This window comes from Vanacampus margaritifer, chromosome 1 (genome assembly GCF_051991255.1).
Source record: "Vanacampus margaritifer isolate UIUO_Vmar chromosome 1, RoL_Vmar_1.0, whole genome shotgun sequence".
NCBI classification, from domain to species: Eukaryota; Metazoa; Chordata; class Actinopteri; order Syngnathiformes; family Syngnathidae; genus Vanacampus; species Vanacampus margaritifer.
The window spans coordinates 2,037,176-2,059,009 of NC_135432.1; the positions used below are offsets into that span (position 1 = coordinate 2,037,176).

At 40.2% G+C, this 21,834-nt stretch overlaps 2 protein-coding genes across 6 annotated transcripts; one reads left to right on the forward strand and one right to left on the reverse strand.

Moving 5' to 3' along the window:
- Positions 1–5: 5 nt before the first annotated feature.
- LOC144058835 (receptor-type tyrosine-protein phosphatase V-like) lies at positions 6–8,882 on the forward strand. 4 transcript variants are annotated; one of them, XM_077577427.1, is made up of 12 exons: positions 43–394; positions 488–530; positions 624–806; positions 2,665–2,764; positions 2,993–3,083; positions 3,171–3,244; positions 3,343–3,477; positions 4,795–4,917; positions 5,045–5,205; positions 5,283–5,418; positions 7,663–7,724; positions 7,803–8,881. In XM_077577427.1, exons 3-12 carry the CDS (start codon positions 802–804, stop codon positions 7,984–7,986), a joined length of 1,071 nt encoding a protein of 356 aa, XP_077433553.1. In that variant the 5' UTR covers positions 43–394; positions 488–530; positions 624–801; the 3' UTR covers positions 7,987–8,881. The 4 variants fall into 4 exon arrangements, with proteins under 4 accessions (XP_077433570.1, XP_077433553.1, XP_077433561.1 ...); XM_077577444.1 differs by lacking the exon at positions 488–530 and having other exon boundaries at positions 6–394; positions 737–806; positions 5,283–5,476; positions 7,803–8,882; XM_077577435.1 differs by lacking the exon at positions 488–530.
- A 559-nt stretch (positions 8,883–9,441) lies between these two features.
- On the reverse strand, positions 9,442–21,437 carry LOC144058826 (transcriptional regulator QRICH1-like). 2 transcript variants are annotated; one of them, XM_077577409.1, is made up of 12 exons: positions 21,236–21,437; positions 19,163–19,428; positions 19,000–19,083; positions 18,799–18,936; positions 15,669–16,424; positions 13,891–14,068; positions 13,656–13,810; positions 13,456–13,570; positions 12,117–12,225; positions 11,879–12,027; positions 11,691–11,781; positions 9,442–10,385 (listed from the first exon to the last, which is right to left on the reverse strand). In XM_077577409.1, exons 2-12 carry the CDS (start codon positions 19,415–19,417, stop codon positions 10,199–10,201), a joined length of 2,217 nt encoding a protein of 738 aa, XP_077433535.1. In that variant the 5' UTR covers positions 19,418–19,428; positions 21,236–21,437; the 3' UTR covers positions 9,442–10,198. The 2 variants fall into 2 exon arrangements, with proteins under 2 accessions (XP_077433535.1, XP_077433525.1); XM_077577399.1 differs by having other exon boundaries at positions 19,163–19,451.
- Positions 21,438–21,834: the final 397 nt, after the last annotated feature.

Genomic DNA, 21,834 nt, shown 5'->3' on the forward strand with positions numbered 1-21,834 from the left:
CAAATGTCAGCAAAAGCGGGAATTCCTGCGTGCAATCAATGTTCTTCATTAGATGATCATTATGTTATCCAGAACAATAAACAGCTCTTTCTGGAACAAATGTGCATCATTGCCATAAGCACGGGGAAGTAAGCTTGAGATCTTCCGACATTTCCCAGAAGAAATTGCATTTTTTTCAGAAAGGAAGAATAGCTGAGGGCCACCTGATCTTCAGCCCAGTGAGAGCGCCTCTTCATTTCCTCAGGCTCCGCCCTGTAGCTCCACCCTTCTCACCGCTTCTCCCGCCTTGGACTCCAATGACACATTGATTAAAAACAGACTTCAAGCGCATTATGGACATTTGCCTTCGATCTGCGGCGCACTAGAAATCGTCAGGAACTCATTGTTGGCAAAGGTAATTCGATCTTCTATAGGTAGCACTTGAAAGCTTTTGGCCGTGAAACTGGGAACTTGCTGACTGTTTGGTGTTGGGAACTTGTTGGGGCAGGTTTTTCTTCTTCTTGGATTTGTCACACTTCCGCTGTAAGAAGGTTTGTTTGTCGTTCTCACCGTGTTGGCTTTTGGAAACACACAGCTAAGCTAGACATGAGGAGATGGATTTGACATTTTCTCATTTCAATCAGCACAACTGAAGGTGCACCGACGAGGATCAAATAGAGAAGAAAGATTGGGAAGCCGAGACTTGACACCCACGTACAGTAACTGCTTCACACACGGAAGTCTTTCTTTTTTGCAGCATCAAGACTGAATAATCCCGCTTCCAAATCCTGCTCCAGTTAGAGTTCCACGTCAAGAAAAGACATGAGGTCAGGCCCGTAAAAAAATCACACTTCAATGAGTTTTCACAATGCGCGCGAAGGATCCGTTTTCTCTATTGTCAGCAAAATCAGTGGAAGTACGCACACACACATACATACATCCACACAGATTACGTTTGCTAAAACATTTTTGAACTCTCCCCAAAACACGTGGGATCAGGTGTTATGGTCCGACATAATTCTTTTTTTTTTTTTTTTTTTTTCTAGAGCTCAGTATTGTTCATTCGAGTTGACATCATCATTGCTCTCCTTTTTTTTTTTTTTTTTTAAAAATCCAACAAATCAATCAAAAAAAAATTAATAAATGTTTTTTTGTTTTTTTTAAATACATATACATATATATATACACATATACACACATATATATATATATATATATATATATATATATATATATATATATATATATATATATATATATACCCTTTTTTTTGTATGTGGGTGAGTATGTGTATGTGCGTGTGTGTGCGTGTGTGCGTGCGAGCGTGTGTGTATTCATCAGTTCACCTAAAGCCCATTAAAAAAAAATCCCATACTAATAATATAATATAATAATAAATTGCCAGATGCAGAAACATCAATGTAAGTTATCACGACATAATTCTAAAACGTTGTGTTTGGTACAAACACAACACTGCCCGTCAACACCATACTGGCAGCATACTGGACAATCCGAAATGGCAGACAGCGTTAGCATGAAAGCTCCAGGGTTCTGCTCCAAAGCAAAAATAATGACAGGAAAAAAAACCCGAGAACATCTGAAACACATTTGAGATTGATGAGAGGGAATTTAAATGGTCGCATGTGTGTTATGACTGCTAACTGCCATTTAGCATTAGTTTGGATGTGATTGGTTCATTCTTAAAGGAGAAGTCAACCCCAATAATACGTTCTATGCAGCCCCACTAGTCTAAACATGGTATTTTGGTTAACGCATTCAAACCCAAATTTTTATGTTTTTTTTTATGCTAAAGCATACAGAAGGCTTTGCTGCAGCTTCTAAGTCGCTTAAAGCAATGGTAGTTATTATAAAAACGGCCAGCAGGTGGCAACAGAGTATAAGAGATCAGCCAGAATATTGCAACAAGCTTTTTTTCCCAACAGGTTTGAGAATAATGATGAAATTTAGCTATATTCTAAAAATAAAAAATAAGAAATAGAAGTATAAAAAAAAAATCTGATGAAAATAGAGACTCTAATCTTTCTTTGGTAGGTTCCATGTTTTTAAATAGAACACAATATTCTGTGGACTTTGCAGAATCAGTCAAAATCCAATAAAACAGCCGGGAGCAAGGGGGGTTGCTTCAGTGAAAATGGCTGCGAATCAATGAGTTAATATCGTGTTAATGCAATATGAGTTAAGCAGCAAAATCCAGCCATTTTAATCCGTCTCATTTTAATCCATTTTGCCACCTGCTGTCGACTGAAGACGACATCACAGTTGCTCAGGTAACAACCAATCAGTGGAGCTTCAGAAAACAGGTGAGCTGTGATTGGTTGTTGCTTGAAACCTGAGCAACATTGATGTCATCTTCAGTCGACAGCAAGTGGCAAAATGGCCGCCGCCTGAGATGGACAAAAACAGCTGGATTTTGCTTCATAATTCCACAAATGTAATATTAATCAGAATGTCATGTTTAGACTAATGAGGTCACGTATAACATATTATTGTCAAGAAATGGTTTAGGTTGACTTCCACTTTAAATATTAAAAAACTATTCCGATTTCAAGAGGTTTTAGGTCACTTTAGTAGAAAATGTTTTGAATTGATTTATCTTGGTCTCCATATGGCATTTGTGCAGGGGTGTGTAGACTTTTAATATCCACCGTGGGTTTTGTTTTGCAGAGTGCAGACGGCCTCAAGAGCTCAGATCCTGCGTGAGTTTGAATCTACATGTCAGGCGCTCTCTGCTTCTGACAACAGAGGCTTTATGCAGGAATTTGAGGTAACTCGTCCTCATCTGCTGCTCAAAAAAGATTTCTTTCATGTCCAAACAAGAAGGTTTTTGGTTTGGCAAAGGTCAAATCATAGTCACAGTCCATCAATCTGTTTCTTTGAGTTGGTGTCATAATTTGATCCGTGAAGTTTGAACATAAAAACTAGGAATATTGAAGATATCCATTCATTGACTGGATTGAAAACCAACAAAGATCTCATCAATGTCTTTGAGAAGGAGCTGAAGGATGTCGGTAAAGATCTTCCAAGCAAGACGGCGGACATGGAGGCTAACAGAGAAAAGAACCGATATCCATACATCTTGCCATGTAAGTACTTAACGTAACATCGCTTTTATTCATTTTTTTAGTTCCGTTATGTTTATGACTTGTTTTCTCAACCACATCTTCCTCCAGATGACCACTGCCGCGTCAGGTTGTCCATTCAAAACTTTCCCAACAGCGACTACATCAACGCCAATTTTGTACCTGTAAGAGTTCTCATTCGTTCATTCACTCCCCCCTCAATCAATACTGACGGGTTGGTTTACGGAGTCGCATGCGTGGTCTCCTCAACATCTGCGTGCAGGGCGGAGGTTCCGAGAGAGACTTCATCTGCACCCAAGCCCCCTTGCGTCACACCACAGAAGATTTCTGGAGGATGGTGTGGGAGCAGAACGTCAGGACGGTTGTCATGGTGACGGCGCTGAGAGACCGGGACATGGTGAGACGCCGAAAACGTCTGAATCATAACGTACGAAACACGATAGAACGATGTGGGATACACTTTGCGTATGAACAAATCTAAATTCAAGTCCAAAGTCAAAATGGCGGCCTTACTCGTGGGGGGGGGGGGGGGGGGCAAGCTCATTAAAAAGCATTGGACTTTAGATCGTTGTAATTTGATTTGTGGTGATTATTTTTGACATAATGTGATGATTACAAAGGGTAATATGAACAGAAATAGAACCGAATTGGTCTAGGACGTTAGATGAATGTCCTTACAAACTGCCAAGAGGCACTTGTAGGGAAGAAAATGAAGTACTTACAACTGTATGTATATCATTTAGGCCTTCGTTCATCTGAATATTGTACTGTATTGCTGTAAATGTAAAAACGGTTTCATAGAAAATTACAATGTGTGACACACAAGCTAACATGTCAAAAGACTAGCATAGGGCACCTTAGCTAGCCGTTAGCATGTGGCTGTGGTGTTTTGATCTTGGGTTGAGTTAGCGTAGCCAGCCAAGAATAGGACATTTGCGTCACTTTTAGACATGATTTTCTGAGAGCTTCGTATGCTTCCTCGCAGGCACAAGCAATTACACGATGTTGTTTGTGTAGTGGGGTGTTGCATTGATGTCAAATGTCATAAATGCCCGCATGTTCAGAATTGTCCATTACTAAACCAGGAAACAGTAGTTAAACCTATTTTCCATGTATCACCGATCACTGATTGGTTAAAGAAAGAAAGATTTCATCTGTATGCGTGTTGACTGGTTGTGTTGGGCAATTAATACTTGCATGGCAACAAGTCTAAGATGAAATCTGATTGGACAAAAACACACACATGAGTGGAAGCTCTACAACCGAGGCACACCAAAAAGTACTTGGTGTGAAATCTGATCTGAGCCTGTTTTTTTTTGTTTTTTTTTAAATACAAAGCAATTATTCCGTTATAGGAATTGTAACATCTGCTTACACAGGTTTTTAGCATTTAATTACTGTATTGCGTCTGTCGCTGTCTCTGCCATAAATAGACGAACAAAGATACAACATTTTGTAGTCAATAAATAATCATTTCCAGATCTTAAGTGAAACTTCTCAAGGCATTTATATATAGTGGTTGTGATGATTTTAAGCCACCAAATATGACTCCTTGGCCTTTACAGTAAATGTTTTCCCCCACCTTTTTCATATTTACGACATCATGTGTTCATTTAAAGACACATAGTGACTTTTTTTATTATTTTTTTTAATCCAGGCAGTGTACATCTCCCATCAACTTGTGTAATCACATGAAATGTTCCTGTGGCTGCAGGTTCTATGTGACGAGTATTGGTCTCTGGAGCCAGGAACGGTTTATCACGGACCTTTCCAAGTGACAACAATGATTCGGAAACAAGGCCCAGACTATTTCACGTCGGCCATTAACCTCAGGCAGGTCAGAAGCAATTTGTCTTGCCTGTTGCTCCTTTGAAATCACCGCCGTTGCCCGAGCTGCGTGCTTCCCGCCCAGCTGGTCACTCGGACCCTTTTGGCTCATTCAAGACGGCTTCGATGCGTTTCAGAGAGACTGTCCAACGGATCGCATCATCACGCACTACCACTATCCATCCTGGCCGGACCGGGGCGTCCCCAGGGACCCGTCCTCCCTCTGCGCCTTTACGGATCACGTGCGGCAGCATTTGCAAGCCATGCCGCGTTTGGGGCCGACCGTCGTGCACTGCAGGTCTGATGAAGTGCCGTGCCGTCCGGCGGCGTGCGCTCATTGGCCGTTGTACGTTTACAATCCCTGCGTGATCTCAGTGCAGGTGTAGGTCGATCGGGGACTTTCGTGGCGCTGCTGTGGCTGATGCAGCTGTGCGTGAGGGGCGTCCGGCCCAATGTACGAGCTGCTGTGGCTGACTTACGACTGCATCGAATGGCGATGGTTCAGACGCCGGTAAACCCACAGGGGAAGAAAAATGATGGTCTGGATTTGAGTCTGACAGTGGCTGAAGGCAAATTGTGTAGCATAGAAAACGCAATGTCATCGTTGTGGTAGGCCGTGCATTTGGGACTCGGGTCTTCACGAGGGCCTTATCTGACATAATCCACCACTATTATATTGCAATTATTGAAAATGGCTACCCTACAAAAATAAGGGCACCTAACACGAGCAATTCAGAATCAATATTTAGCTAAGAACATGACCAAAAAAACGGTAGGAAAAAAAGATTGGCATGATTCTAACTTTAAAAAAAGTCCGAATTCTTACTTTTAAATCAGAATTGTCACAATTGTCACTTTAAAGTGACAATTCTGAGAATAAAGTCAGAGTTCTGAAAATAAAGTCAGAATTCGCACGTTAAAGTGAAAATTTTGAGAATAAATTGAGAATCCTGCCAAACTTTTTTCTCTCTCTTCATTGGCCCTAATCCTCTTCCAACCAAAAATAATAATTGGAAGTGAAAATCACATCAAACAGCAGCCAGAATTGCTGATGATTGATACTGAAGTATTATTGTGTGCAACTGCTATTGTGAGGACGAATTTGAAATCTGATCAGACAAAAATAAAAAAATAAAAATTAATCTAACATCCTAATGGAACAAATATAATTTGGTTCTAAATTATTATCACTTACGAAGGACTTGCTGGTCCTGACCACTTATATTATATTTTAATTAATGAATTTAATTTTAACAATGAAATGTAGCATTGTACTGTCGGCCCTACTGGTTGATATATTGCTGTAAAGCACAATTAGGTTTCAGATGCTCTACTTCATCTAAGCCCAGATAAAAATGGATCTTTGACGTATATAGCCGTCAATGGCCCTGGTTTAAAACCCTAGTTTGAAACCCTAGCCCTAGTTTAAAACCCTAATATGAAACCCTAGCCCCAGTTTAAAACCCTAATTTGAAACCCTAGCCCTAGTTTGAAACCCTAATTTGAAACCCTAGCCCTAGTTTGAAACCCTAATTTCAAACCCTAGCCCTAGTTTGAAATCCTAATTTGAAACCCTAGCCCTAGTTTGAAACCCTAATTTGAAACCCTAGCCCTAGTTTGAAACCCTAATTTGAAACCCTAGCCCTAGTTTAAAACACTAATTTGAAACCCTAGCCCTAGTTTGAAACCCTAATTTGAAACCCTAGCCCTAGTTTAAAACCCTAATTTAAAACCCTAGCCCTAGTTTGAAACCCTAATTTGAAACTTTAGCCCTAGTTTAAAACCCTAATTTCAAACCCTAGACCTAGTTTAAAACCCTAATTTGAAACCATAGCCCCAGTTTAAAAACCTAATTTGAAACCCGAGCCCTAGTTTGAAACCCTAGCCCTAGTTTGAAACCCTAATTTGAAACCCCTAGCCCTAGTTTAAAACCCTAATTTCAAACCCTAGTTCTAGTTTAAAACCCTAATTTCAAACCCTAGCCCTAGTTTAAAACCCTAATATGAAACCCTAGCCCCAGTTTAAAACCCTAATTTGAAACCCTAGCCCTAGTTTAAAACCCTAATTTCAAACCCTAGCCCTAGTTTTAAACCCTAATTTCAAACCCTAGCGGCTAGGGTTTCAAATTAGGGTTCTAGCCCTACTTTAAAACCCTAATTTGAAACCCTAGCCCTATTAAAACCCTATTTTGAAACCCTAGCCCTAGTTTGAAACCCTAATTTCAAACCCTAGCCCTAGTTTGAAACCCTAATTTCAAACCCTAGCCCTAGTTTAAAACCCTAGCCCTAGTTTTAAACCCTAATTTCAAACCCTAGCCCTAGTTTAAAACCCTCATTTGAAACCCCAGCCCTAGTTTGAAACCCTAATTTGAAAGCGTAGCCCTAGTTTTAGTTTAAAACCCTAATTTCAAACCCTAGCCCCAGTTTAATGAGTGAATGAGTTTAAGTTTAAAAAATATATATATATATTTTTTTTTTTTTCCTTAATCATCTCATGATGTAAATGTTTACATTTTTGGTGTTTCCTGAAAAATCTGGAAAAATGACTTTGGCAATTATTTTAAGAAAGCGTCGAAATGTGAACACGCTAGCTAACCCTCCAGAAAATCTTTGACTGACACAATGTTTTGATCTTAACTCTTTGGCTTGTACTTACTATAATAGTAACTTCTTTACCAATTCATGAATGGCTTGTTTGATTAAAGGCGGCGGGAGGGCTGGTCAAATGTAAATTGTCTTTTCTCTTTCCGTATTAGGAGCAGTACATATTTGTTCACCGCTGTCTGCTATACTGGCTGAGTGGTGGCAAGTCGTCTTGGTGAGCAAGCAGAAGCAATACTACATTTACATCATGTCTTCCCTCGAATTGTCATCTGATGAGCTTATTTTTGAACAGCTTAACCCACTTGGAGAACACGAACCGAGAGTTGAGGAGGCGAAATCGCCATCATAGACGGGAACATTCGTCGGGCCAAGCAGAGAGCGCATTGCAGCAGATCTTGCAACCCGGGAAGCTGCTGCGGAGGATGCTGCCCTCGTCATCACAGCTCAATCCACAGGGCCTACGTACGGGGCCATGACTGACCAGGGGACCCCATTACAATCTCCTCATTTGAAAACCAGACCGAAAAGTATTGGCACAAATATCAAGAGTAGTACACTACGTGTATTTGCCGTAAGTTTCCGAGTTTTTTTTCTCGCAAATGTGCCACTTTTGCGAGTTTTTTCTCGGAATAATGTCCCCCTCTGAAAAAATAAAATGAGTGGCTCTAATACGCAGTCGTACATTCACGTTTTCTTAGGGATGTCACGATATCCAAACATCACCATACGATAATCATCAATATATTGTGGGGAGGTTGGCGATACCGAAGGTGTGACGTGACGATATATTGTGGAAGTTTTAATATCGCGATATCGCCGTTATCGTTACACCCCTACGTTTTTCTGATTTTTTTTTCTCTGTTTTTCTGAGTAATTTTTCCTCCTGTTTTTCTTGAATATTTTTGACAGAAAAAAATATGCAGTAAAACTGAAAAAAAAGGTCAGAAAAACAGGAAATTAAAAATATATACTAAAAGAACAAAAAAAACAAAGTTCCCCCCAAAATACCCCCCCCCCCAATACGCTTTCATAATTAACAACAAATGTCTAACAGCTCCACTGCTCACAGGTAAATAGCTTTGAAAGTTGCAAGATGGGAAACCATACCAGCAACTCTAGCACATGAAAACCAAAGCAGCTCGTCAGCAGGCAAGAGATAAGACGACAAACCTGCCAGGCCGGTCAAACCTGTTGCGTAACGCTGTCCTCGTCTCAAGCAAACAATGCACAGAAATGTGGCTGCTCACGGCGCCGCTCATACATGTCAACGGAGAACAAGTTTGCAACTGGCTGTTTTTTTCTATGGCGTCAGCATTATACTGTGACTTTTTTCTCAATTAAAATGTGTTTTGAAAAAAATCATTGTGCAGTGTTTTATTATTACACAATGCAGGCTAGCAGTATTTTAAGGATGCAGGTGCGGAACGGACACTGGACATACTTGAAAGGCAAAAACATGGTATAGCAGCTGTACAAAAAAAAAAAAAAAAAGTCATGTTTCAGAAAACCCTCAGGCACAGCCAGTCTCGATACACGAGGGAGCTGAGATCTGTATTGTACACTATAGAACATAAAGGGCTTAACACTTGCTTGAGTCTTTCAACTGATAAACATGAATTCATAAATTCTCTTCAGAATTATTTTGGGCTTGGCGATGTACAGCAGGAAGAACAGGCAACCCGGGACCCGGGACCCGTCCTGCTGCCACATGTCCACCATGTGCCGAGTGCTTAGAAATGCTTGTACTAAAAATGGAAAAGGGGAGGGAAAAAAATGTCTGTCTTCAACAGTCAATGAGATCCACTGTTGTATTGCAACCAGCATCCCCCCCCCCCCCCCCCCCCCCCTCAGTTCCAACTCCTTGCATGAGCAGAGACAAAAAAAGCGTAAAACGGACAAAGACGTCACAAAACACACACGGAAGAAAGAAGTCCAGTAAAGAAATATTTTACAGTTTTGCTTCTGGAAAGCGTATAAACAATTGATAAGAGTCATGACAAAAAAGGCCCACAGTTAAAATAATACACAAACTATAGCAAAAATCAGGTCCAATCATCCTTTGGCCAAACAAAATAGCAGAGTTTAGGAATTCCTTTGAATAAGACAAATAATTGCCTGTACACTGTAAAAAAAAAAAATTAAAAAAAAAAGAAAGAAAAAAATGAAATATTTTGTTCTAAAAAAAAATTGTAATGTTTTTCACAAAATTTACAAGGAGAGTTTTGAGTACATTTGACCACTTTATTGAGAGAAAAAAAACTACTTCTAGGGTTGAGGACAAACCAACAAAACCAAACTTCGGTCTCATTTTGGACAAACCAGCAATGCAGAATATGGCATGGCTCAGGTGGTAGAGTGGCTGAAGCTGAAGGTCATGAGTTTGTTCCTCAACAGTTGAGTAACTTTTTTTAAATTTATATAAACTGGTGAAATGTACTCAAAACTTTCCTTGTAAAATTTACTTAGAATTTGAGTGAAAAAACATATTATTTTTTTTTTTTTACAGTGTATTGATTGTATGTACATTTCATGTTGTGTACAAGATAGCGTGTATGCAGACATAAGATGAACATATACATTCCCGCGAGAGAATGCGAGGGAATAGAAAACTACAACTAAATGAGCAATCAAAAGGTTGTGTGAAGAAAAGGAAGAAATCTAGTTCATGTGGCTCTCCTTTGGCTCCAATTAGTGCACGCTCTCCGACATGTTGATGGTTTCTTGGATTTCGCGTATGACCAGGATGCGGGTCAGCATCTGCTCCAACTCCTCTTTTGGGATGGGCTGAGTGGAGTACCAGATGGGGCTGTTTGGAGCCACGACGGGCTCCGGCGTCAGGTAGAAGGTGTCGTTGCGTCCTTTGGCGCTCTGCGGACTGATGGCAAACGTGTTTTGCGATGATCACGCAAAAATGAGCACACCCCAACAGGTTTGTAAGAACATCTTTAGCTTCCTTCCAGAATCAATTTTTTTTTTTAAGGGATACTATACTACAAAATACTCCCACAAATGTGGGCCGTTGATTACAAACAAGATTTGTTAATTATTAGGCGTGTCAGGCGATTACATTATTATTTTTTTTAATCGCATGACTTCAATAGTCAACTCACGATTAATCGCAACTTTTTTCTGTTCTAAATGTACAATAAAATATTTTTTTCCAAGTTTTCATAGTCTTGTTAACATAAGTGGAAAAAAAGGTTAAACTGATAGCAATATGGCTATTTTCTTCATTGTAAATTACAACTAATCACCAGTCACCACAAATACGTTTTTTTTTTTTTTATTAAATCACATTTATTATCGCTAGATTGTTTTGCAGTGACTCCTTTGCACAGCAAGAGCAACAATTGTGTTTAAATTGTGGATGCTTCTTGACATCGTATTTGATGCGTAATGCCATTTAAGGCTGTCATTTCAGCAAAATCCATTTAATGACTTTTAATGTTTTTTAATGACGCGCAAAAACCCTGCATAACCCCTTATGGATAATATAACAATACCCACAGGCAACAGTCTCAGTTGGCCGAGACACCAAAAGGAGCAACACAATGTCCATTGACATAAAGAAGAAAAAAAAACACCTAAAACTGTTCAATTATTTACATTCAAATCAACTATATCATTACGGTATGTTTTTATAAAGTATTATATAAATGGCTATTTTTCTTATATATAAAACAAAATCACACCATTTTTTATTTTTTGCTGTTAGAAATGTATCGCTTTTGCCGCAGTTGGGGACCAAGTGAAACACTAATCTCATCACGCCACAGTATTAAAATAGAGAACGGAGTTTTTGTTTTGAATTAGATTAACTCTTTGACTGCCAGACGTTTTCAGAAAAGGGATGCCGTGGGTGCCAGCCGATTTAAGCATTTTTGACTGATCTTTCAAGGTCCACATAAAATTATGTGTTTGGACTATGGAAACACACATACTACCAAATTAAAGATTGGACTCTCATCTTTCATCAGAAAAAAAAATTCCATTTTTCAGTAATCAACAATAGAAAATGGTTAGTTCACCTCTGTTTTGAAAAAAACGTCTTTTAACGTCTTTGGCACTCCTCCATAGGATTTTATTAAACGTTATTTAACGTTTTTGGCAGTCAAAGAGTTAAATTAAATATTGTCATGTCAAGATGTCATTAATGTATTATTGTGAAAGCGTTATTTACCATTTGAAGAGGTAGAAATCATAGAGCTTGATGGGGCATCGCAGAGGATTTTCCGGGTCCTCGAGCTGCTCCGAGTACATGTCATCTGTGACTGAACAAATAGCAACATTGTTTTTAGCCTTTGAAAAAAAGAAAAGAAAAAAAAAATAGATTTATGAGCGCATGCAACTAATCTGTGCATCGCTTACCTTTCTGTCCAATGAACCTTTCCGTTGCTTTCAGGTATCGGATGCTGGTGCTTTTGTCTTTGGGATTATTCGGACTCTTCCTGGTGTGTCTTAGCACTTTGGAAAAGGCAACTTTTAGATGCTGATCAATTGTCTTCAAATGGAAATACCTGTTAAAAAAAAAAGATATGCTGTTCATACACAAAGAATGATTTGTGTGTGTGCGCATGTGGCAACAAATGGGTCAATAACAACTCACTTTGTGTTGAAGAACATCAACGTTGTAAGCAATGTCGATGGGGAGTGAGCCCCAAGTTGTTTACATTCCCACAACATCTCCTCTGTCACATGACTGGGGAGTAAATAGCCTGGAAGGAGATAGAAAGTGCACAAGGGTTAAAGGGAAACTTAACTCATTGAGCCATTCTCAGCAGTAAAAAGTTAATATTTTGGCTAAAATGAATTCGATAACTTGTTTTTGTACAATTAATACCTTTAATTCTTTTACTGCCACACGTTGTCCAAAAAAACAACCCCGACAGTGCCAGTCGATTTCGAGCATTTTAAAAAGAATATTGTGTACTTACTACATAAACATATTGTAAACAAAGTATGTTTGTACCTTATTCTGTTCTATAGTAATTATCATTTGAAAATAGGACATTTGAGTGACAGTCAGCAAAAATTTAAAAGATAAGGAGAAAATAAGCTTTTTGTGAAAATACACATTTTCTGCACAACAGTGACTGACACTAATATTTTTTGTTTAGTGACACTCTGTGAATTAGATTTAATGCAACAAAGACTTTGATCATTCGCGTCATCCTTGAAAACATTCTATTACATCATATCAATCTGCTTCACTGCAATTGCATACACTGGCAGAACATTGGAAAGAGATACAATGCTGCCATCTGCTGGCCATAGTTAGTGGGTGTTTTTGATTTCACAAGCCCATTGACCAGGCAGCGCGCTGCACAACAAACACATTGCACTGCCCAATGAGAAGAAAAAAACATAGTAAACGTCAATTAACATTTTTGGCGGCATTCGTTTGGATTTTAATAAACGTCATTAAACGTTTTTGGCACTAAGAGTTAAAAACTCATTTTTCTACTTGCTGTTAACTGAAGTTGACATCACCTGCGCTAAGGAAGTAGGTAACAACCAATCATGGCTCACCTGTTTTCTGGGTTTGGTCAGCAGACTGAGCCATGATTGGTCGTTGCTTCCTGAGCACAGGTGATGTCATCTTCAGTTGACAGCAAGTGGCAAAATGAGTTTTTTTTTTAAGTATTATTTGTTCATGAAAAATAATGTCGTCATCACATTCATTCTGAACAAAATGTGAACTTTTTTACTGCTGAAAATAAATGGCTCAGTGAATCAAGTATCCCTAAAGGACATGGAGCGTCATTGAGGAATTTCTTGATTTGGAATAGATTCTGAATAGATTAAACGTGACAGCAGTATGCAAGCTCATAACCTCATCGGTGTTTTGTAAATGTACTATTTCACACTGCATCCAAATGGAAGAAAACAACTTCTAACAGAAAGACCAACTTGAAATCTGAATGTAATCCACATTTTGTTCTCACCGAGCGGATGAATAGACGGCGACCATGGTTGGAGAATCTGGTGCAAGCTTTGAGCAAAGCGAGTGTAGTACTGGTCTGAAAAGATGTCATCCACGCGACCGTTATCAAACAGATACTGCAAGATAAGAGCACGAGAGCACGGGTATAACCAACCGCAGTCCACACAAACTCGGATGCGCGTCTGTTTCAAGCGAGCCCACCTTTTGTATGCACAGAAACACGTAGTAAAGGACGTCGGCTTCATAGGGCTCTCCTTCCAGGCCGCGGGCCTCTGCGGTCATTAGCGACAGACCCATGCAGAGTTCGGCGACAGCGCACGACACCAAATCTTCCTGGAATCGCAGCGCCTGCCGCCCTAAAGCAAACACGCAATCCGTTTAGCCGAGGCCAACGCCGTCAAATATAGCATTGATGGGAACAATAATGTGCATTTACGGCCAATTGGAGCCAGTTTATGTTGATCAGATTTGTCCATCTCTGCGTTTTTGCGCTGAGCCCAAGCACACCACACCTCCAGGCCCTCCTCTGGCTTGAGAGTGGCGGGAAGCAGAAGCTCCTGAACTTGCACTTGCTGCTGGCTTTGTCCGTCCACCTCTGCAACCACTGTCTGAGCCTGTACGTATGGAAAAACACTTCCACACTTTATGCCCAAAAATGCCACACATGCATTTATACAGGGGCGATATCAAATGTCTATATATTTATAATATTTTGCGAGGGGAAGTAAAAATATACAATTGAAAGAATTAATATGGGCGTCAGTAGACACCTGCTACCATCTAAAGAGTTTTTGATTCATAAAAAAAATTCTGATGTTCTAGTAGGCTTTTCCTGTTCTAGTTTTTTTTTCTCTCTCTCAATGCCCACCACAAAAATATCATCATACCAAAAATGAAAGATGGAGGTGGCAGCATTGTGGTTTGGAGCGGTTTTTCTTTAGCTCTTTAGATAAGGTTGAGGCCTTGGCGGAAATCTGAACAGTTCCACACTGTAGCCAATGTTAGCACAATTCCTTGAGGCTTCTGCTAGAAAGCAAAACAAGTCCAGAAAAGCTTACTACAACATCAGAAACGTATCCGAGGTGAATCAGAGGCACTTGAAATAATTATAGGTGCGTAATTACTCCCATTTAACCTGAGTTTGAATGTGATTGTTTCATTCTTTACGCAACCTCATTCCTAAAGAACAGGGTGTACACACTTGTGCAACTGCATTCTTTCAGTGAAATAACGTTATCGCCCCTAAGAAAATAAATCAATGAATAATAAATTTTAAAAAACTCAGTGATGTAATGTTCTTTTTTTTTTGGGAGTAACATTCTAAGAAAAAAACTCGTAAATTTGCGACTTTATAAAGTGCCCGATTTGCTCAGGAAACAAATCACGTAGTGTAGCTTTAGTCTGGACCAGGCGCTTTTGTCCACCAGGAGCTAATGTAAGGATTCATTGGTGGTTAATGGGACACTGTTGATAAAATGAAAAGGCGGGATGGAGACGGATTCATTCTTAATTTAAACTTCACTCGTCATACGTGACAGCTAAGAGTGACAACACTTCCTGATCCCCTATCAGCTGACTAACACTAACCAATCAGAAGCTAGCATACTTTAGGTAAATGCAAGTAAATGACGGGAAGCAGTAGATTCAACACATCAACTTAGCTACTTGCAGAAAAAAATACCAAAATGTATACATGTGTAAATAATAATTCTGGGAAAATAAATGTACAAGTAAATATACATTTTAACAAATGAACTTAAATGCTTGATCCTAAGGGTGTGGACCTTCGCAAAGCAAAGAGTCTTTGTCGCTGGCAGTACCCAACGCTTCAAAGTGAGAATGCTTAATGATAGGGTTCATCTCTGCTAAAGCAATTACTATCTCTTGATTTGAAAACCCGACAAATTTGCCACTTCATAAACTAATTACGAGTTTTTTTCCCTGAATATTAGCCCCCTCTAAAGAAAATATTTGCACGTTACCCTAATACACTGTCGTAGTAATATTATTTCCTTTATATATATATATTTTTTTATTATTATTATTATTATTTTTAATCCCAACGAAGGAGGACAGGTTATAGGCCAAAATGGTGGGAAAAGTTTTGAAATGATGAATTTTGGTCTCATTTTTTGACACTGCATTTGAACAGGGGTGCGCTGACTTCTCATACCCGCTGTACTTGTAATGAAGATTTGTGGTTTGAGGGTGTACCTGTATCTGTTGTCCATCCTGGCCTGTTAGTCCCTGTGCGTGCAGCACCTGCTGCTGTGGGTCCCAGATGAGGGACTGCGTAGTGTTGGAGTAGCCCTGCACCGCTACTGGGATGTGAATATTTCCATTCATCAGCTGAGCAGGGAAGAGCGTGTTGGCCGCCAACGTGTGCACCACTTCCTCTTGCCCCCCAATTCCGCCGGTGCTCGTTATGCTGGAAACCGCCTGAGCTGTCTGACTTTGGCTGGAAGAGTTTTTCGACTTGTCGTTTTCGACGGTGACTTGTGCCGACATGGCGGTCACGGTTGTAGCGTTGGCCCCGGTGACCTGCACGGTCCCATAGGCTTCCTGGGGGATAGCAATGTGCGTGACCTGCTCCCGACCTCCGGCCCCCGCGGGAGCGGAATAGACGGGAATGGTCCAGGTCTCCCCCGTGGGACTGGTGATGGTGCCCGTAGCACTGTAGAGGTGCGAGCTGTCCACCGTTAGGAGGTCTGGCCGCAGGGAGACGTAACTCTGCTGTTGACCCTGCCCTTGTGGGATGGCGAGGACCGTCGCCACCTGCTGACCAGGTAGGGCATAAGACACAGTGATGGGCATGTCCACCTTGCGTTTCTTGGCAGGCTGGAGGACGCCTGCGCCTCCCAGGGCCCTCCTCTCGACGCCATCGTGTTGCTGAGTGGGGGAGAGGGCCCCCACTGTTTGAATTTGGATCTGTTGGCCTCCGGCAACAGCCGCCACCAACTGGGCTTGGAGCTATCACAAAGAAACGCATTTCATCTGTTAAATACAAAGTGGGATTTAATTGGCAATGCCATCAAAATGAGGTCGCCGTTAGTGCTCATTTAGTCAACACACATTTTTCACCGCACTAAAACTAGATTAGATTAAAACCCTCATTAATAAACAAGAACTGGGACTAAATCAGTATGCATTTCCGTCAGCTAATGAAGACGAGATGAAAATGTACTTCACTTGATAGAAACAGGACTAAGATCGATGGACATTTTAGTTCATGAACAAAAATGAGACCAAAATTATATGATTTTGTAAAATCTCATCTGTGCTAATCTGTCACTGTGACACTCATGTGACACACACCCTTTCAAATCTGCAGTAAACATGGGACAGAAAAAAAAGAGGTAAATTATAGTTAATTAACATTAATCCAACGTAGGGCTGGGCGATAAATAGATTTTTTGGTTTGATTTGAGTGTTTTGTTGTGGACGATTAAAAAAATTATAACCGAGTTTTTTTCCCCCTTTCGTTGCACGAGCCCGTGGCTTTCGCCCCCATAGGCTTCCGTAGCTTTAGCTCTGCTAGTCGTGTCCTCACACACTCCATACGGGAGGAACTCAACAACAGCAAACAAACTCCCGCTAAAAACAACAACAACAAAAAACAGTGTACCATGTTACCATGGAGGAGTCATTAACACAAGGAAGCATGTATGACAAGAAAGGGGCACAATGCTGCTCACCACTCCCTCAGGGAATGGGTCAAATCCGGAGAACAAATTTCGCCCCACTTAGATGGGTGCGACAATCAGTGGATCTTATCTTATCTCAATAAGAGCGATCACCAAAGCGGGCACGTTGCACCTCGCTAATAAGACTGGACAAAGTGGATCTTATCTTATCTTAACTTTTCACCACTTGCTGAAAACGGGAGAAGCCAGGTAAGTGCTACTGCTACCTAGTTGTTGCCCCACGCCAATTGTTCAGGCAGTGGTTATTTCGCCGTGACTGGCAACTCAAATGCTAGTGATATTTTTGCTCTGAACGGCTCCAATATTGGTCAATCGTCGGAGCGAGGAAATCTTTAGCCTGCTGTAAATTGTATATTTTATCCTGATTGCTTATAGACATTTACAAGCTTATGTGAATAGCGCAAATGTGCACGTTTAGGTCGCTTCGTGGTCGGAACATGTACGCTATCTGGTCAAGACGGACTCGCCTTGCAAGCACATACCGGTATGAAAGACAAGCTTGCTTTCACTTGCCGTGCCCGTGACACTTATCAGCCTCTCCGTCGTCTGCGACATAAATCCTTATCAAATGTAGTATAGTGGGCTGGTAATGCTGATAACAAAAAAAATGAAAGGCGATCTATAGGATGGGGTGAACTTGGTGAAGCGGACTAATCACGGTAAAATAGCCAGTTCACTGCAGGTCAAGACTTTCTTACTCCAGGGACTGGCCAATCAAATAACGCTAACAGGAAATTTGCATGGCAAAACAGCCACCTCAATTTACATAATAATACTTGTACTTGAAAAATCAGCAGACAGTTGGAGGGGATGACAAGCTCAGACCTCGATTCCTACATTAAAGCCAAAATGTGATGTTTATTTGTGTCATATTGAGGGACACAAGTAGCACTGTTTAGCTTTTAAGACAAAGTTGACAAAAAAGTTTTGCTTTTCTACTTTATCAACACATAGATGTACATTTCCAGAAGTTTTGCACATTGATTCCAAGAGAAGAAATACTTTTGTTAACTGATAAAATAAAAGCAAAACTTTTTAAGTTCTTGTCTTATGTAAAAAAAATATATATATATGTAATAATAATAAAAATAATTATAATAATATAAAAATCGGGGGGGAAAAACATAAATCTAATTTTTGTTCAAAAATCTGCGATTTTATTTTTAGGCAAAATGGCCCAGCCCTCCAACAGCTATAACATTCCAACAATAATGTTAATCCAACCGCTAACTAATGCCGGCTAATTTACTAGCTCCTAGCATGGAGCCATAGTAACCACTTGTTGATATACTGTAATTGTGTGTCAAGTTGTTTTTCATCAAAAAGATTAGAGAAAATGATATGTGAAATAGTTTTAGATCTGAAATGTTCAACATAATCTACTACCCAAAAATATACAGGCGTACAATGATTGTCCTGACTAAAATGTTGACAGTTTTCATTGACAAAAACTAGACAAATTAAAAATATGTTTTCTTGGACTAAATTAAAGACTAAAATGCTGGATTGATAGTTGACTAATATTGGACTAAATAAAAACGGGATGAAACTATGATAAAAACTAACAAGCGTGATTGAAACTGAGACTAAATTTAAAAATGGGGGATAAAATGATCACGAGTGCCCATAAATGTTATTACTTGTTGGTGCTGCTCCTCAGTGAGATCTCCTGGCTGAATTAGCTGCGCTGTCGTCACACCTTGTAGCTGCTGATGGGAGCCAGCGGGCACTTGGAGGACCTGACCCAGCATCTGACTTGTCTGCTCGCCAATCTGCACCTGATTGAGGATGGCAATGTGACAAAACCCAGGGTGACACGCCAAAAGACAACTTTAACAAACCTGTACAATCTGTGGATCGTCAGTCGGCTGGACATTTTGTTGAGTTGACTCTTGGATCTGCTGCGGCTGAACTTGCACCTGAACCTGCACCAAAAACCGAGAGCTCAGTTCTGATAAGATCCCAAGTCCTACCCCCCCATCAACGCGTAGCCATCGGTCTTACCGGACAGGCGAGTTCCAGAAGGGAGCCTGCCACTTCAGCGCTGTCTGTGTAGATGCAATTTGCCTCTTGCTGGTACACCATCGTTGCGGTGGTGGTTGTAACATCTTCACTTTGCTGGCTGAACTCCTGCAGTGCGTCTGCACCCTTACTGGCCAAGGACTCGAGGAACTCCTTCATACGATGCTGGGGGATGCTCCGAGCTTTTTGACGCACCAGCTCCTCGTAGGAGTTTGTGCCATCCAGGGAATTATTCATTGTTTCCAACACTATTAGAAGAACAAGCACTTAGCTGTGGAACGAACAAGAATAATCTTTATTGGCCAAGTATATTAGCACTCTTTTTCACAGCATAAGCTCTATTTTAAATCCAGACTAGTCATTAAAAGTTAACAAGAGGGTAAAATAATTTGACTGACTCCCTGCTCTACGTGGGATTAATTACACACTCTTCAAATTAGACAAATGAGTTGGCTTACAACCCAAATTGAAAATGGCATAATTTTAATAACATTAGTGACCGCATGATCAGAATTACAATCACCTTCAGCGGCCAATTACGTTCAAACACACTTGGAATTTGACTCCAAGAGCTGGAGTCACTCTAGCAAAACAGATAACATAACAAAATATACATTTAGAACATATATAACATTTATGACATATACAACGTGATTCAGAGATTCCAGATTTATTTCAAACCCAATCTATAAAGCTTTCTATGTAAGCGTATTGCATTCACTTGGAAAAAAAAACTGTTTTTCTGACTGATTTTTTGAGGGAGCTTTGTTTTTTTTTTTCAGTTTTGCAGTTTTTTTTCTGTTTTACTGAATATTTTATTCTGTCAAAAAATATTCCGAAAAACAGGCTGAAAAAAATTATTCCGAAAAACTGGGGGGGGGGGCGTATTTAAAAAAAAAATGAAAACGAAAAAAAAATTTCTAAAACAGAAGAAAAAATATATACAAAAATGTTTAAAAAAATAATTAGTATAGTACAGTATTTCAAAAATTCTACTATTTGAGTATTTTTTATTTATTTTTTTACCTCTGAACTCTAAGTGCCTTGTTGCAGACTCGATAATAGCGGAAACGGACACTTTGCCGCATACCTCCATATGCAATAAGATGGTCATTTTTACTTGCTGGCTCTCAATAGAGGAATAAATGTGTATACTGTATTGGGATTTGTTCTCTAATATGTGAGGGAGAACCCTTTAAAAACATACTGAATTTTTTTTTTTTTTTATAAAACAGAGGAAAATTACTCAGAAAAACATATTCAGAAAAACAGAGGAAAATATTTTTTATTTTTAAACGGGGAAAAAATCACTAAAAAAACAGGGAGTGCGGGGCGGGGGGGGGGGGTGAGAATTCAATAAAACAGAAAAAAATACTCTAAAAAACAAACAAAGCTCCCCCCAAAAATTAGTCAGTAAAACAGGACTTTTTTTTCCAAGTGAATGCAATACGCTTCCGTACTGTCCCCTTTAATCGGATGAATATTTTCGCAAAGCCCAAACATCAAGACAAATCAAATGAATTTAAAAGGTAGACCAGATATGTCACTGTGTTCACTGCATTTGCTGTCAGATTCGCAGCTTGCTGTCTCCAGTGGCGTCTCAAGCAAGAGCGACAAGAAGACGAAAGGGTTAATGCTGACTGCGTGTTGTCGAGCTGGGCACAAAAGCGCGCTCACTTTCCAAATCGGCCACGGAAATATACGTTTAATGGCGAGCGTTTCACTCAGCGGTTGTTTTTCACCGCCTAAAATGATGTATTAGAGCTCAGCGCGACATTCTGACAGCCGATAACACAACACGTCAGCTTAGCCATCAGTATGGCTAACTAGCCGCATGTTGTTTGCTTACAAGCAGCCACAAATAGCGAGTTATGGAGCGAGCTCAGCGGTTAACAGTAGCATCCCGTTTGCATCTGGCTCAAAGTACAGTACTGAGACAGAGCATATGGTAGCGCGACATCTCTATGTCGGTAAAGCTACAAGTGCTGTATTTTCTGATAGCTGCCCCACTAGCAGAGCAGGCAAAGGTTTGCACACTACATAGCATTTAGCTACCTCTCTTCCTCAACCGTGCCGAGTCTCGGGCCGCCCACTTCTTTAGCGAAACAGCGCCTCTTTTTCGTCAAGGAAGCAAATGTTGGTTGTTGTCTCTCTATGGTTGTTATGCTCCGTCTTTTTACAATAAAAAAAAATATTATTATTTTTCTTGACTACTTATATTTCGCTGGGCGCCATTTTACAACAGTACCCCCAGACCAATGGGCATGCGATTTGTAAACCTGCCCTGCTCTCGCGGGATTTCCAACTCTTGTTCTCGCGAAAACTGGCCCCGTGCGAGTGTTCGTTAAAGACGCCACATCCTGACCGAGTTGCACAAAGGAGCGGCTCGATAGCGGTCTACCTTAAAAGCTTCATATTCCAGACACTTGTTTCTAGTGGTTCACTGGCGTCTCGTGGTTTTAAGGTCGTCTTATTGAGATGCAGGGACAATCCGAGTGTTTTTTTTCAAGCTCCGGGCAATGGAGGGTTAATAATAGGGCCTACTTTAAATTGTGTGTTCTGTTTTTTCCCATGTCAGTTTTTATTTAATTTTATGGACAGAGTTGCAACAACACAAACAGAAAACAATAAAAAACGTAGTAAAGAAGAGTTCA

What these genes read in the sequence shown, in the direction of transcription:
- LOC144058835 (XM_077577427.1), top strand. An exon ending in ATATCCATACATCTTGCCAT is followed by an intron (nt 3,084 to 3,170) that starts GTAAGTACTTAA and finishes ATCTTCCTCCAG; the next exon opens with ATGACCACTGCCGCGTCAGG. An exon ending in CCGACCGTCGTGCACTGCAG is followed by an intron (nt 5,206 to 5,282) that starts GTCTGATGAAGT and finishes GCGTGATCTCAG; the next exon opens with TGCAGGTGTAGGTCGATCGG.
- LOC144058826 (XM_077577409.1), bottom strand. Translation starts at nt 19,417, where the DNA reads ATGAATAATTCCCTGGATGGCACAAACTCCTACGAGGAGCTGGTGCGT. An exon ending in AGGATGGACAACAGATACAG is followed by an intron (nt 14,069 to 15,668) that starts GTACACCCTCAA and finishes CCATACGTACAG; the next exon opens with GCTCAGACAGTGGTTGCAGA. An exon ending in AAGGTTCATTGGACAGAAAG is followed by an intron (nt 11,782 to 11,878) that starts GTAAGCGATGCA and finishes CTATTTGTTCAG; the next exon opens with TCACAGATGACATGTACTCG.